The sequence below is a fragment of the Triturus cristatus genome, chromosome 12 (assembly GCF_964204655.1).
Source record: "Triturus cristatus chromosome 12, aTriCri1.1, whole genome shotgun sequence".
Lineage (NCBI taxonomy): Eukaryota > Metazoa > Chordata > Amphibia > Caudata > Salamandridae > Triturus > Triturus cristatus.
The window spans coordinates 289,954,209-289,971,831 of NC_140595.1; the positions used below are offsets into that span (position 1 = coordinate 289,954,209).

At 41.3% G+C, this 17,623-nt stretch overlaps 1 protein-coding gene across 1 annotated transcript in view; it reads right to left on the minus strand.

The window, feature by feature from the left end:
* The window catches only part of LOC146775889 (uromodulin-like), a 64,158-nt gene that overhangs the window by 36,665 nt on the left and 9,870 nt on the right, over window positions 1-17,623 (minus strand). Inside the window, exons 2-3 of the mRNA XM_085640042.1 lie at window positions 10,372-10,459; window positions 5,191-5,433 (exon numbers count right to left, since the gene is read on the minus strand). Coding sequence (XP_085496168.1) covers window positions 5,191-5,433; window positions 10,372-10,459 — 331 coding nt within the window. The remainder of the gene's footprint in view (window positions 1-5,190; window positions 5,434-10,371; window positions 10,460-17,623) is intronic.

Below are 17,623 nucleotides of genomic sequence, written 5' to 3' on the forward strand. Positions count from 1 at the left end.
CTTTTGTAACTTTGAAGTGACATGGAATAGATTTTAACAAGATTAAAATAAATCAAAACACTTTTCTTGGTGATGCGCAAACGGCATTTCGATGAAAAACAATTTCCACACATTGTTTGTGTGCTTTTTAGTTTTAGGAGTTAAACTGCTTGTCTGTGAAAAATTAGTAACCATTAAAATTGAGAAAGGAAGGTCTAAATTACAGTGCGCTACCGCAGTGCTTAAATATATTTATTTTGTATTTATTTAATGCATTTAACGAGAAACAAAGGGTTTTATGGGTTCTAGTGATCCAACAACCATATGCTGTGTAAAAAAAAAAAAAAAATGTCTGGCACAGACGTGTAAATACCCCAACAGGAAAAGTGATAAATGACCCCTCCCCCCCCCCCAGTGAGGCCACTGACATTTCATTGAGGCAACCAAGAATTAAGCACTGGGCCATCTCTAAGGGGATTTTGCTGGTGCCCAGAAATGATTGGGGACTGGCAATCTCCTTCTCATTACACCCCCAAAAGAAAGGACTTTGTCCTCATCCACAGGGGATGGGGAAATAAAAAGGGGATCCTGCAATTTTCTGCAGCCCTGGCTTACATCTCTAACATGACTTATGCATACTTAGAAAGGGCACCTAACTGGTTTAAGGTACATATGGTGACCTGCCATTCTAGCGGGTTTGCTGAAACCCCTGGGCCCCAGACCTCCTCGGAGGACTGCCATCCAGCCTGCCTACTCGATGAATTTATTATTGCTGCAGCAGTTGCACTTTTGCTACAGCTAAATGAAGCGGTCATTCTTTTTGCCTACTACTCTGCATTGATTTTTTCCAAACTCCCAAAGCAGAAGTATTTTTGTGAGAAAAAAAAAAAAAGTCAATGACCCTGATGGAAAAGTGTGCACGAGTGTGGGGGTAATTGCTAGTTTTCCTTTCCTGGGTCTATTCTGCCTCACCTGGTCAATTAGAAAGGAACAATATGTATTGGGAGGACTACCAAAAAAGGACGCCCTCCCCATGCATGAAAGATGGTGATTTTGTGTCTGCTGACCACCACTAGTAGGCAGGTTAAAGGAAGTCACTAGTAGGCAGCTTAAAGGAGGTCTCATGTTCAATCAAGGCATTCTTGAATCCTATAACTTCAAGCATGGTGTCCAACCATTTGGTGCCAGATGGAGACATCAAAAGCATTGGGACACGCCCTATGTTCTAGACATGGCCTTCACAGATAACCCATTAAGTTTTTTTATTTACAGAGTTGTTTAAATGCTTTCCTTGTCCTAGTGGTTTGTTCTTTCTTTGATTGTCTACATCTCATAAGGACATTTTGAATTGTGGTTTTAAAATCAGTCATTCAATATTGCACTGTAAGTGTGTACTTTGCTCAAAACCTCTCTTGTACGGAGATGTAGTATCCTATCACATAGTGGAGTATGCCTGTGGCTTTAATCGGACTGTATGTAATGGTTAATTTATAGTACCATGCCAAATCTTTATACAGATTTTTTCTTGGTAGAATTAAAAGCACTAATGCAAAAAGCAAAAAAAAACTAAAAAAAAAAAAAGAAGGATTAACTGCAGTATCTCTTTCGAAAATGCTTCCTCTTCCTCCCATAAAAGTAACAATTACACTTCTGCTAGACCTAAATGAATTAGAGCGAACCCTCCACCACCCACGTGTTAGATGAAAGTATTAATGATGTTGTGGTGTTGCAAGTTTTCGTGGATACAACAAACAAAAAAAACTTCACCAATTCATGATAGATGGGTTGCCATGGAGAACTGCATTACAGATGTTAAAGAAAAGAGGACACAGGAAATCGCATAAAGTGATCAAACTGAAAGCAAATATTTCATTTTTAAAGACATGTGGAGGAGATGGAAAATTGACACGGATATAATAATCTAAGATGGTATGACCTGAGGGCACAGACTGACATCTTAACCTTCTTGAAATCTTTTATTTCTTCAATAGCAAATCTTTCAGGATCTAAATACAACATTCTCCAAAAAGCTCATCACCTTGGCAAAAAATACCTGAAGAAATAAGCATAAAAGATCTAGATGCATCATCTTGTTTTTGGAGATTACTGAACTGATGAAAGTTCTTTGGGCTGCTAACTTAAAGAAATCATAAGGTCAGGAAGTAAACTACATCTCTCAGGATTTTGCCAGAGCTACAGCGGATCACAAAACCAGATTCTGGAAAACAACAATCCATTGTAATGATGTAGAACCCAAGAAATTAAAATCCAATGGATGGTAATGTTTTTTCCCCAGGTGTTGACCGCAAATAGCTTGTCATTTTATGTCCTAAATCTACAAATGTTAAATTCTTCACAAGAGCATAATGAAGGTAGGTGGATTTCACTGGATGCTTCATTTTGATATAGTTCAATTAGCTATTCTAAACACTTACTGACCACTACACTGCAACCCAGCCTTTTGTAACAAACTTAAATTAAATATAGCCCTTTTGAATAAAGGTAATCTAATTGCATGAGGTGACTAATCCAATAATGGTCTCAATCCTGGACAGAAAATCTGAATACAAAACTTAAAGGCTTTAAAATGTGATTAACCCTGGATCCTACGTAATTCATGGACATTTTGTAACCTGACAATTTATTCATCCACACATGGTTCTTGATCTAAAAATCAAAAACAGATTTCGGAGTGAATCCATAAACACTCATAATTAAATAGGAAATTGGTTCTATTTTTTTTTAGCAGATCATGCTCTAAACAGGTATACCATAATTGTACAGAAACAGTTAATGGTAAATGAAAGGTCAATAATGTAATATTCATATTGAATGCTAGCGTTACAGTAGAGTTAATTGTCCACAATCATTTTTGCCCAAATTCTTACATCTTTATCAAACAACCTGGACACACGTTGTTTTAAGAACTTTTGTTATATCGTTTATCAATAGTAAAAGGGTTACTGGTAATGCTTCAAATGAATTTTAATTAAAGCTAATTACATATGAACATCAATATCACATCCCTAGTTTTTCTGAGATATCTAATTTTAGAAAGGCAGAAACTTACTATATTGAACAGTATTAATATCCTTCACACGTTCCAGCCAAATAATAAGAGCCAAAACAAAGCAGGTAAAATGTGCCAAAGTATTTGAACAACCAGAGAGCAATTTAATATAAATCGGCGATTAAAGAGGTTGACATGGATCAATCTACCACGTGTCCGCTCTACTACTAAAATCTGAATGCAGAAAAACACCCATCACGAAATGATATTGATGACTATTTTGCAAAACTTCCTGAGAAACGAAGTAGGAGCTTATATTTTGATAAACTAAAAGTTGTCATTATGTTGCAAGTAGTAATATGAGAACTATCAATTCATTTCAATTGATGGTTGAGCGAAGAGTACTTTTTTTAGAAGCTGTATTACAATTATTCTTAAACACTAATGATTGCAGTTCTTGCAAAGACTGTTGATCATTTCAATAATGAATAGTGACTGCAAAATGTATGCCAAAATATTAGCTACTAGGCTTGAAACATGTATCGTCATATATATAAAATCCATCTGGCTTCATTAAAGGACAACTTTCCTCAGTCAATGGTAGATGTTTTTCCAATATTTTCAAAAAATCTGCTCTTAACGCACCAACAGCTGCAATTTGACTTGATGCTGAAAGACTTTACAAGATCAATTGGCCTTTCACATTAAAAAATAAAAACCTCTTTGCCTCCAATTATATTAAAAATGTGTGTTTTAAATATAAACCCAAATGCTTGTATTTTTACGAATGTTAAATTCTCGTCCTATTTTCATTTATGTGGCACTAGACACTGTTGTCCCCTTTCACCCTTATTTGTTTTGTGCTTAGAACCACCTTTAAACAGTATCTTAAATGATATCAAAGTTGCTGATTTTAGTGATGAAATTGTCAAACATTCTGCTTATGTTCATGATATTGTAATAGATGTGTGCACCTCACTCATTTATTCAAACATACTTGGCTGTAACAGTCTTATTTTTAGGCTTGTGGATACAAAACTCTGATAAATCCCAAATGTTCCCTCTTAAATCCATCTGTTTAGAGTATATGTTTAAAGACACTACTTTTGTCTGAGCAATCATTGGAATTTGGTATACCTGCAATATACGTACCATTATCAAAACGAATACTAATGTAAAGGAGAAATTAAGTTCTCTAATTAGCATTGATCATCTCCTTAGTTTGTGTTGTTGGTGGAGATGCAACTCAAAGATTCTAGGTCCTTATGTTTTATATTTATTATCAAATGTACACTTTTAGTTTCCCTTGCATATTTGCTTAAAAATCGGATTTTATCCTCTCTAAAGTTTCGTAGAACAGAAAGTGTCTTAGAATTCCTCTTGCTAATCTCAAGCACCTAAACAGAGGGCAGAGCTCAATTTCCATATTTCAAATGACATCATTCCTCCATCTGCACTAGGCAAGCATCTGGTCTATAAAAGTCTTTAAAAAAAAGGATGGTCCTAGATTAGGGGATTTTTAATTGCTTGTTTGATCAATTCTACATATGAAATATTTGACTTTCCTGAAGTAACTCCCACTTATTAAACATGGATCTAAATCACCACTTGAAGATGTACTTTCTAAATTACCTCAGAGGGCGGTTTTGTCTATTCAATGTTTTGTAGAATACATTTTTAAAAGTTGATAAAATGATCTTTTGAAAAGATTGTAATGAAAAAGTATACCTTGGCTTGAACAATTAAGGGATAATACTAAAAATTCTCAAACTTCAAGAGAACAAGAATTAAACGAGACAAGACTTCTCGGTGACAGTCATGAAAACCAACCAGCATGGTCAAGAGGTTTATTTGGTTTGCAGTAGAAGTATTGTAGACCCCTACAGGCAATTTCCACTATACAACTGCACTAGACTCTGCAAAAGATAACAGTTAATAAACCTGGTTTATAAAAATCCCTAAAGCGGCCGCTCTGGATTCGTCAGTGGGACCATGCACGTGACATAGCCTACAATATGTTCCATAAGACATTCTTGTTTACACCAGATTCATGCAATTTAGGTTCATATTCACCAGGGTCACCATAGGTCATGCTCAGACCTGTGCTATAGAACACATGCCTTGTGCTTAAATTGGCGTCACCGAAGCACGGCTGCAGCCTTCCAGCCATCACGAGTCCCATGCAGCGCCCAGAGCCTTACCTTCACAATAGCTGCCTATGAATCCATTTCTACAAGTGCAGTTACCCTGCTTGCAAGTTCCTCCATTTTGACAAGGATAGTTTGTGCTGCACCTCGGGGGTGTAGGGAGTGCTCGAGTCCGTACCATGGTCCGTGCCGTGGTATGAGCGGCAGTCCGTGCCGTGGTAGGAGCAGGGGTGGGTGCCAAGGTACGTGCCAGTGTTCTCACGTCAAACATGGCAAAGACCTGATCAGTTGGAGTTCCTGTAGTGATGGAACAGAGTATCATTACACTTACAGGTGAGCTTTTAATCTTAATTAACAGTGTTTTGTTCTCATCTTTAACAAAGTTTACTGCATTCAGAAGAAATGTAGCAGAGGCACACAAGTGTAAACTTCCTTTACACTGCAAGGTTTTGACGAACAATGTATTACTTGAATGTATTGCTTAATTTGTGCTGACAGTTGCAGGTGGTGGACGCCGACCATTTTTGTAGAACGGGACTTATTTTTTCATCATCAAACTGTTAACCAGAGCAAGAAAGCCTGAAAAAGGAGAAAAACAGGACCACAGTGGCAAAGGGTGAAAGCCAGGTGAAAAGTGCGAGATGCAGTGAAATAAAGGGAGAGAAGTGTAGGGTGGTGGAAGAAAGTTATAAGGTAAAAATGAGGCCAGTTAGTTTTGGTATTGAGCAACCCCACATTTGAAAGCACAGTCAGAGGGTTTTATGAAAAAAAAACTTTGACCCCTACACCTTCTCTTTTTTAAAGAAATTTACCTCTGCTTAGAAGTGATCAAAGTGGCCACAACCCACCCAGATCCAGAGACCCAACTTAGAATTTGGTTAAACTCATAATCCGGTACAGGAGAAAAACTTAATGTAACAAAACGGTATGCTTTCATGATAGGCAAGGCAAGTCTAAAGATCAACTTCTGAAGAATTCAATTGTATTAAAATATTATTAATACAAAAGCTTCATACCCCATTGTGGAGCACCAAAGTGTATTGGGAAACAGTCTACACAGAGAGGAGAGTTTTTGGTTAGCAGTGTTGAATTTTCAGCAACCCAATGTGGAAGCGTATGAGTCTCGTGCGAGTGCCCAGAGGTACTCATCTTGTGGAATGCTTAGTGGTGCATTCCTGTGCCCAGAGGTACTCATCTTGTGGAATGCTTAGTGGTGCATTCCTAAGAAGTCTGAGAACTAGACACCCTTATGATAGATTCTACTCTGGCAGACACACATTTATTCTGCAGGTCCTCTTAAGTTTGAGGTGATTACAAACAACCTTTTATTCTATTTTTGTCCTCAATCCTCTTGTAACTTCTCCTGCACACAGCAGGTTGACCACCTGCTCAGCCTTATTGATACAGGAAGGGGAGTAGACCGTTAAAGTAGGACAAAGAAAGAAGGTCGGCCTTTACGGCTTGTACTGCAGCCATCCAGTTGTGTGTAGAAGCCTGGGATGTCAGGTTTTAACTCAATAGTGAATGTCGGGACCTGCAGAGAAGCACTATATTAAGAGTCGAAGATGCCAGGTCTATGCAGCAGGTCTGTTCACATCATGGATGGGATAGTCTATATGAGAGTCCTTCGAGATGCCTGCTATAGGTGGCAAGTCACTTCTTTTCTGAATTAGTTTTCTGATAATATATACTGGTCATATGGTAGGTTCCATGATAAAATAATAGCCAATGATACTTTCAGAACAGTCAATAGGACATATCTAGGCTGTATGGATTACATTTGGCCCTGAAAGACTGATTGCAGGGATTCAGATACCCAATCTTCATAAGATGTCCAAAAGTACTTGTAAGCGTGACAGGTACTTGTAAGCCAGTCACGCATATGTTTGCTTGCAGCACTCCAGGGACTTTGGGCACTCTTGCGTAGAGTACTCTTTTCAGATTATGAACACTTGTTTGGAGTCATGCGTTATGGGTCATCCTCTCCAGAAAAGCCAGATTTTCGCTTATTTTCCTGAATTTCACATAATCTTGAATATTTTGTTTAACTTGGCAGGAAAAGAGTTCCTAATATTGGCAGCTTGTACCAAGCATGATGTTCCACCAACAGATTTTTTTTCTTGTAGTAAGGCAAAGCAAACTGAGGTGTTAATCTTCAATGCAGTGTCCTAGTCTGAGAAGATCATTGAAGTTTCATTTGTAGGTGCCAACGGCCTTTCCTCTGGATGGGTCTCTGGATGATACATTTGCATTTGGCTATCAGCCTCCAGTGAAATGCTTGGAACATTGCTGTCATGTGTTCACTTGGGTGGAGTTGCAAGTCTTGGATTCTTTGCAATTTTCACAGACAAAAGCTCTGAGCATCTACATCCAGGTGGTTTGTACATCTAGGCATCGAAATTGAGGTGGAGGAGGGCCTGTAACTTGGCACCACATGTGCGGGAGAATACATATTAACATCTGCATTGTTTAGAAGGTGCTCCTTGTAACTTGGTTAACCTTAGGTTAGGGATCGGTTTGACCCCATGATCACTCTACATGGTGTTACAATGCTAGAGTTTGTCAGAGGAACCTTGTTATTTGGGCCATATTATCGAGGGCTGATGGCTGGTCCAATATCCGAAAATCGTGAGCTTTGTTTTTCAGGAGTAGCAATTAAGATGGTTGATCATTCCTTCAGCATTGCTGCAGAGGTTCTCGCCAAATCAAGATCTATTAATAACCAACAGCGTCCATTGCTTTCACGGTTCACTCTACCTATAGGCACCAGGTGACCAGGGGCTAGGATCCTGGCTTAGATTTCGCATTCAGTCAATGTCCTAAAACAAAGGCACATACCAAGTCCGCAATACGAATTCAGTCCATTTTGTGGTAGAACTACTGACTCTAGACCCTGGCCAGTCCATTTTCATGAGGACATTGCTTTAATATGATGTATTCATTTCCATAGGTTGTTCCACAATTTAGCATCAATTGCAGGGCATCTACATATTTGAAATATTCAAGATGGAAAGCTCTAATTATATCCAGTATGGGGGTTGATGTAAAGATCAAACAGTGGAAAAATAATTGAGCCTTGATGGACTCTGCACTATGTGGCACAAGGGGCATGCAAAAGTGCCACAATGTTACCCAGCTTTGTCCATCTTTGAGGTAATTAGGTTTCCTTATATGCCATTCTCTTCAAGTCTCAGTAATGTTGTCTAATGATGTTTAAGAATCAAAGGTAGCAGAAAGGTTCAGAAATAGTAGTGCTGGTGCTCCGTTTGGGTCCACCGTTCGATTCAGATCATCTCAGATGGCTATCAGTACTGTCTCGGAGCCTCAGCATGGATGGAAACCAGACTGCTTGTCCAAGAGAAAAATGCCTTAACAAAAGTGGAGATCAGTGAGAAGACCACACTTAACTGGTAATTGTCCATTGGAAATTTGTTTGTAGTTGGATGGATTTGCTAGATTAAGGTTCTCTTTCTTAGAGTGATTTTACGTAGGTGGTCCTGAGATTAGGTTGGAAAGATTCCAGTTCTAGAGTTGTTCACAGTGTTCCTTGTCAGGGATTCTGAACAAGAGTCTAGGAGACTACTTTTTAATATTTTTATTTGGGTGGCGTCTTCTAGATATCCAGTTGAATTGCTTAGTTCGAGAACATCACTATAGTCGGTATTCAATGTTTTTTTGAAGATTAGAGGTTGCCGATTTATCTTTGTGAAGTTATTCCTGTCTTATGTTGCTTTTTTGTTCTTTTGTTCCCCAGGTGGCACATCTTGAAGATGAGCCACCTGGGGAACGCATGAGCGTTCCAATGAGCATTCTAATAAGCGCATCTTGAAGATGCGCTCATTAGAATTACATTTCAGAATCCCTGTCAATGCAGTTGAAATAAGAGGTGCATTCTGGGTTGCAGAATTCTGCTCTAATCCTGTGCAATTCTTTTGAGGGACATTCTGTATTAGTTATGCTTGTCAAGCAATGTAGTCTCTGCTGTTTTTGAATACACACTTGGTGCCCTGTTGTGATATAGCAGTAGAATGTTATCATTCTTCTTAGACTTCTCATTTGCATTATAATACACCAAATTCGGTCTTCAATTTTTTTTAATCTTGTCATTGATCTGTGGCAGAGTGCAAAATTGATCAGTTCAAATAGTAACACGTTTTCCAGACAGGAAAAGAAACAAAACAATTTCAGGAGAGCACCAGGGTAGAAAAAGCAGAGAGAAATGGAAACCAGAACACTAGGCAAAAATGAATTAAACAATTGATTAAAAATATCTAGAAAGGACCAAGAGGTTCTGTTATGAAATTTTCAGTATTGGAATGAGGTCCATGGGTCAGGGTATGGATTTATACCTCAAAGTGGGGAATGCTATGATGCAATCTTAGTTGTGTAGCAGAAGAGGGTTTCCTGGACTGATGAAGGATAGTAGTGTGTAAAGTCTCATCGGCGGTATCCTCCAACGACCATAACCAAGCCTCACTGGGCTGCCATTCTTTTTAGTGTAAAAACAGCACAACGGAATCCTTCCCGCAATTTTGTGAGTTTGCCACAGTTTTTTTTTAACACTGGATATTTTTGCTGTGTTTTATGTTAGGACTCTTATGGGTCTGAGGCATGAAGAACAAGTGTCTACCCTGGAGCATTCTTGTTAAACACAAAGACCATTCTTGCTCATGAGCAGCCCTGAAAACAGCCGGCCATGGGTCAACAGGTCTTGTGGCCGATGTTAAAGAGGTTATCAATGAAACATCAATAACGTACAGATCATAGATTGCCCACACCTAGTGAATTGTCTGTCCACAAATGTGTAAGGAAATGTTTATTTGTAAAGGACACATTCAAACCCAGGGGGCATTTTGGCTGTGAATGAGAAGGTTTAATGCTGCCCAACTCAATAATACTCTTATCAACCAAGGATGGAAGGCTGCATGGACCCACAGAGATATGAGCCTGACCATAAGGTCAAAGAAAGCCAAGGTGAAGGCTGGAACACATTTAGGACCTTCATGTGCAACAAAGCATGCTTCATATTCAGGTGACACTATATACTAACATTCTTCCAACCATGCATGGTATCCAGGCCTGCAGCAACCAGAACAGAGACTGCACCATGCTTCTGACCATACCAGTGGCAGGAATGCATTTTTATAAAATACAAGACATGACCGTAAACGCAGGCTAGTACTCAAAGCATTGGGTTAACTTGATCAAGCACATTTTTTTAAATTAAAAACTCACCTCTCGGTGGCTTGCCCTGAGCGAGAACAGCAGAGACCAGAAACACCCAAATCACAGCTGAACTTAATGAATTCCATCCCACCGCCATCTAGGATTAAAAATATATATATAAATATGCAAGATCTTGGTCAATGTCCACATCCAGATTTCAGCAGGTCTTAATCAGACAAATTAATTCTGAATCCTCAGCCACCCATGTAAGGGTCATGCCTATGAACGGAAGGGTACTCTGGAATTCAAAGTGCATTGCCTACCTTATGCAGAAATAACATTTTTGGGAGGGGTCCCTTAGGGATCACAAAAGGCACACTTTCCCTTCATACTCATATAGGTTCAACTTGTATTGTTCGTATATATTTTGTGATGTAATCTTGAGGCTAAATAACATCTTCCAACCTCAAAACATGGGTTCTACTCTTCATGTTGCCTCTTGATCAAATGCCCACGCACTTCTGCGCTACTCAGTTTATCGTCAGGAGCTCCAAATAATAAATTTACATTGCAAGTGTGGTAACTAAGTGTACATTTAGATAACAAATGGCACAGCTAGTGAGTACTCGCCACTGCTGTCTGCAGTGACCTGCAGGTCACAAATCGTAATCTAATAAATACCAATTCAGTCTTACATCCTTTTGAGGTTGGTAAATTTATTACCATTCACTTGGGTTGTATTAACAGCTGTGCTTGAAACTGCATTAACTGTGGTGAGATAGACCATATGCAGACACATTGAACTTACAATTAGATTATAAAGCCCTTGTCCACACTTTAAAAAAAAAAAAAAAAAATCAGTATTCCAATCTGTGCTTACGACTAAGCGACAAGTCAATTAGTCATCCAAGCCACAACTCTCAAGTACTAGGGAATGCAGCACCTTGCACCCTAGAGACACTCATAGCGCTTACAAAGTAAGGCCCTCCAAAACATATGGAATGGGGGTGGGTTTACGGCCACTAATCTCTTTAGGGGAAGAGTTTGGTCATCCTCTGCTAACCTCAGGATTTCTTGGGTCTTCTACTTTGGACTGTTGATTTATCTCCCAATGGAGCAAAGGTGTTAGACCAGATTCTATCATATGTCTATATAGGAGAGGTCTGCCATTTGTCCCAGTATTTCAGCAATCCTCGGTTTGAGAATTGATATTTCAGTGGGTTTGAGCCAAGGTGGCAGAGAATTTCAAAAATTGTTCACAAGTTTATTGACCCAGCAATGTACCACCAGGAAAGGGCAGGGGATACCAGTGAAGTAACTAGGAGGACTTTATACTAAGGACAGTCTGCTCAATGTTTCAATGCAGAGTTTAAAGGTGGCACCAAGAAGTCTAAGGAGCCCTGGTACTGGCACAAGTGTTCTTACAGTAAATAATATAGGCAGGTAGAACTACAGAAGCTACAGTAACTCAAACCGAAGATAGCAACATAATGTGTTTGGACTGTTAGAGAAAGATGGTGTCTCTTCCTCCAAAGGGACACTACCCTTACATCTAGGGTGAAAAACAAACCCCCATTTCCCTTTCTGGACATAAAGGACACAGACAGGTTCAACAAAGATTAGGTGGTATGGGGGTAGGTCAGGCAAGACGTAGGGTCACCACACAATGGTAATTGCTTTCTGCAGATCATCTGTTTCCTGTTCACGAAGTCCTTCGGTTCTGTTTCGCCCAGTTCCAATGTTCTCTTGGCTCCTGTATGTTCACTGCTCATAATGATCTCCACACATGCTTCAGTCAGCTAGGCCAGGCTTTTTATCATCCTGGATAGGGACCTCCTTTTCTCCATGCAAGAAACTGCAGCATCCTCTTTACAGAGCAGGTTGCAGCAACAAGGCTTTTTATCAGGAGTCCTGGGCTTGGTCCTGTCAATGACGTGGAAAGGGCAGCACGCGGAGTCCCAGTCCTGCAGTCGTCTCTATGTGGGTGCACAGAACATCTCCTAGCTGTAGACCACCCAGGGCAGCTGTAGGTGAGCAGTAGCAGGGAGACGGTCAACCAAAGTCCAAACTTTGGTCACATTTATAAATCACCTCCAATCCTGCCATAAGTAGTTTGATGGGCTTTCTGCTCAAGCTTTTGCTGGGAACTGGGCAGTCAGTGATCAGTTTGTTGCACAGTACAGAGGTGGTGGTGAGCTGAGGTACTGTTGGACGGCAGACGTTCTGGTACGACCGGTGCAGATACAGATTTGACTTTGTGACAGTAAAGTATTGTTTAGCTGGAAGCCTGGAGAACCATAGGAAATAGTCAGACCTGGTTCGGTGGTCCCAGGGCACACAATGCGTAGATGGAGCTGCAAATGATCGGTTTAACTTAAGATTACATGTTCCATCAATTCCAGCTGGTACATCTAGGGTTTCAACAGTTCATCAGCTTTAATGACCATAATATTACCTCAGTCTCACATTCCTTTCTGTATGAAGTCATTGGTAGGGATGGGGTTCTGGCCTATAAGTTATAAGTTCCCCAAGGCCAGGTTTGGGCTTCCTCGTGTTGGGTCCCTCCCCATTAAGAGTATAGCACAAGCCCTACCCTATATTTTAATGTTTGTGAACAACCTCAAGCCCACTATACCAGTATCTCAAGAGTCAGGGGAGTCTACAGAGGACCATGTCCATCTGAGATTTCTCTTCGCTACAAAGACCGATGTGAAGGAGACCCTGTGCATATCTATGTGCATCCGTACACGGTAGGTTATCAAGTAGAGCCTACCTAGGCATTAATTCCTCAGGCCATCTCAGCACAACCAACTGAGCACAAACAACCCACAGCCGAAATGTCTATCACTCTCCTATGGCAAGTCAAGTGTACAGAACATGGTACCCTAGATGGTCAGTTTAACACCTGGATCTTCACAGCCACCTGCACTAGGCATTTCAGGGGGCCCGCCTATGAATTAACGAACTCTGCAACACAAAGGAATGCCACACAGAACTCTTCCAGCCCTGACAACAGTTAGTCAGGCTCTGAAAACTGGCAGGAGCTGTTACATATTGGGTTGACAATTGTTCAGAGAGACATTGCCCAACGCTGCAGAGAAACAAATACTTGTTTTCAGAGCAAACGTTATGAGGAGTAAACAAACACTTGCCTCTCAGGCACTCCATACAGGAAGCAAAGGGATGCTCTTGCACGCATGCTGAGTTCCAGAACTAATGGAGAGACATTTCACTGGGACTAGTGTCCATGGAGGATTAGATCTATAGATGTCCACTCCAATGCTAAGATCTATTTGTATGCTAATTTGTGTTCGGTTTTACAAAAGTATGCACTACTGTAGTCCTTCCTAATCTCAGACTACTCATCACGAGTTTCCAGATGTCCATTATTTCCACGCTAGATTTTTATTCTAAATGCAAACAAACACATTCATAAGAGATGCATTAAACTCAAAGGGCAGGACGTTGAATGAATACAGCCCCTCTGGTGTAGAAAATGTGGTCTTCTACATCTACAGGTGCCAAAGCAACCGGCCAGTTGACATTTGTGAAATCAAAGTTGCTTAAGCACTTCACAACCCAGCCTGCCTACTAGTTCCTTGGCTCTATGGATTGAATGTGCATTAGTCTTTCACAGCACACAGAGATCCAGATATTGCAGTGAGAAGGGCAGGTCCATCAGCCTGTGCTTTGGAACCACCACTGCTGGGCTGGCCCATGCTCAACACAAGTGCTCAATCACTACCAGATCCAACATCTTAGCATTAATACATTCCTCGACCTGGTCTGACATCATGTAGGTCTTGCTATTCAGAGGCAAGCTATCCCCATGTTTCTTTTGGGACTACAGATGGGTGTCCACCCGATGTGAGAGAAAACAGATGGGCAACACATTCTTTGCATTCTTGCTTTGTAGGAGCCAGTCCAGGTGCAAGATTTACCCCACCTAAAGAGCCATCCTTCTGAACACTGAACCGGTCAGGGAGGGCTCACTGATGTCCCCCATCCTCCTCTCCCATTGTTGGGATGCTCACTGTGTAGTCCCTTCCCAGGGGTGGTTTTAGACTGTTCACGTGGAACACCCTCCTGGGTTCCCTTGAAACATCTGTATTAACTAGTTCATGGACAGCATATATTTTTGGACCACCTTGTGTGGCCCACACCATTTGTTCAAAGCTTGTTGGCAAATGGACTTCAGCACCAGTAACTCCTGACCTGCTTGGTACCAAGTATGCATCACCTTCTGGTCATATCACTTCATCAGGTCTTGGCAGACCTGATTATTTTCTTTATCTTGTCCACGTATTGCACAATTTCTGAGACCAATCACAATTTATCACACCATGCACAGGACTCTGCAGTTCCTTCCCTACACACTCTGACCAATGTCAGTGGAGACACTGACAAGATGTACAAATAGAATTCATAGGAATTAACCCTTACTCTTTTCTGTGGAATTTCCAGGCAGGCAAATAAAAGATATGGCAGGAGAGGCCCTCCCTTCCTCCTTGGTTCTTGGGTGAAGTACATACTATGCTCTTAGGGAACTTAAAGTGTTTCAACAAACCATTGGTTTGTGGATTTAGTACAGTGGAGAAGTTGTATGTAACACCAGCTTGTTCCCACATCTGTCTTATGAAAGTGGAGATTACATGTATTCCTTTCTAGGAAATCAGTTTTGGATTTGAAACACTTAAAAAGATCCACAAGAATGCTGTCCCTGCTACCTTAGCAGTCTTGCTTATCAGAAGTACCGCCGCCAGGTACCTGGTAGCATGATCCGCCACTGCCTATTTGTTGCCTGATGTTTGGGTACGAGGTTCAAACAGTGTGATTATTACAATGCCTAAAAGATCAACATAGTAAGGGTAGCCCACCAATGCTTAAGCGACAAGACTTACCATTATGTGCTACATTATATGTAATTGAGAATGTGGAACCGTTTGGCATCAATAGTGGCATGCTTCATCATAGCACCCCCACCCCACGGTGACTACACCATATAGTGAGCACAGAAATGGATGTTTAAAAATTCACAAGAAGCAGAATCCCTACTAAATACAACTAAAATGATCTAATGGTACATACATTCTATTTATTCTAAGGACCACTGAAAAGGTTAAAAACAAGTGGTGATGTTGAGAATAATCATTCCCGCATCAAACCGGGTCAACATGTTCAGGCCATAAATTAGGCCTACCACAGTCAATGGCCTTCGCCGGGGCCTAGGATTTCTGCAGCAATTCCAAACAATTAATTTGGAGTAAGCTATTTGGAGAGAGAAATATGACAGGAGAAATTATGGATACACTCCCCATTATTAGTGTTGCTGCCACAATAATACCCTACAGTAAAGGTCGATGTGCCTGATAAAGGGCAGTCAGTGGAACCTCCCTGTGGTCATCAATTCATCAAGAAATGCACCTTTTTGTATCAAAGGTCCGGTGCCCCTCTGAATATTGATTATTACAGTGACACCCACTTAGGTGGCACACCTACCATAGGCAGCGGCACTAATGGAGCTATGGTCACTTGGCAGGTTCTGCAGTACCACTATTTGTTTCAGCACATAACTGGACAGTAGAACAGGCTCCAACCTGCCCTCATTCTTTTGGTGCTCAAGTGTCCTACTAACAAAACCTCATGGGCCACTAACAGCAGGAAATTTCTGTACTAGAGGAACCACTAGCCTCTGGCTGGCAGCTGGCTCGGGCTTTGTAAGATCACTACTGCTGCCCCTTCTCCCTAACAGGGACAGTGCTTAGCAACCATGGTCTTGTAGACCTGTTCCTGGGCAGCCTTCTGAAGTCCCACAAGAGTAGGGCACTCGCGTTGTGCCAAGCAAAATGCCTTGTGGGACAGTTCTCCAGCAGCTAGCTAACCCTGCAGCCACGAGAGCGACCCAAGACTACAGCACGTGGTCAACCACTGGGGAACTGGCCTACGCCGCAGGACAGCCTCAATGACTGCTGGTGTATCCTAAGAGCCTGCCCTGGTCCACTCATCACTACCATCCGCCGATTGCTGCAACCCTGGAAAAATGACACCAACACCCGAGGCAGGCGTACAACAGTGCCCTGGGAAGCATAGGTGATTTAGTCCAAGTCATGAAAGGTTCTGGGACAACACAGGTACAATTAAGTTATTGTTTAAAAGGCACCCAGCACCCCGTTTCGCTTACATCCCTAGATTGATCATGGCCATCTTGCCATGGACTTCTACTTCAACCATGGCAAGCGGGCACTCATCTGCACTGGCCACTAGACCTGTGCCATTAGCACCAATGAAAATCACCTCTGGTTTGAGATACTTCTCTCACAATCCAAGTCCTGTACATACCAGTATCCCTCGGGACAGGAACCCTCCTCTCGTTGGTATCCATCTCAAGTACAAACCCCTGGTGTTTGGCGAGTGTATATGAGAGCATCTTGATCCCCTTTTACAGATGCCCATTGCTGCTTGGTTGAGCGTCACATGGCCCTCACTGGTACCAGTGTCCACAGATTGCAGGCTGTCTATCAGAGGCACGGCTGGTGCAGAAAATTTGCAGTGACATTTTTTTCTTGTAATGCCCCTTCTTGTGGCACTTAAAACAAGTCACCACATTGGCCGAGGAGGAACCTCTTCGCCATCTTTCCTTGGGTTCCTGCCTAGGAACCTAGTTTCCTTTAGATGCGTGTCCTCATCAGGAACCTTGGAACCTGCTCTGTCCCTTCAATTCTGGTTTGGAATTAATATCTCTCTTGGACTAGAGCCCAAACCAACAGAGTCCTGAGCCTATGCAGGTGACCTTCATTCTAAACAAGGAGCAGCTTAAGTGGACTCTGACTGTTGGCCCACTGGCGGGGAATGCACGGTAAAGTACAACAGGGCAGGCTACTGAGGCTGGTAAAATCAAAAAACAGGCATAGTTTTACCTGCCATGAGAATTTCTTGGCCCTTTCCACCCATTCCATCTACTATGCCTAAAAGGAGTAGTTGGTGTATGTCGGCACAAGTCTTCCAAATGCCTACGAGGGCAAAAGTGAGGAAGCAATTGAGCCTGGAATGCGAGAATTTAAATTCTATTGAATCACTAGGAATGTTAGTTAATTTGCCACCAAGTTGCTTAACATGCAGTTATGATTTTCAGAAAGGATTGTTTTAGAAATAGCTACAGATGAATTGACTTTTCTGAGATCTAAAGATTTAAAAGAAAATCTCATTTAATCTTTAGGATTGTGAAAATATGTTAAATTAACACAAGTTTTTCTAAAAGACCTTGTTAAAAGCTACATACATTACAAATGTTGAACGTGCAGGGCTCGAGTTGGGGTACCAC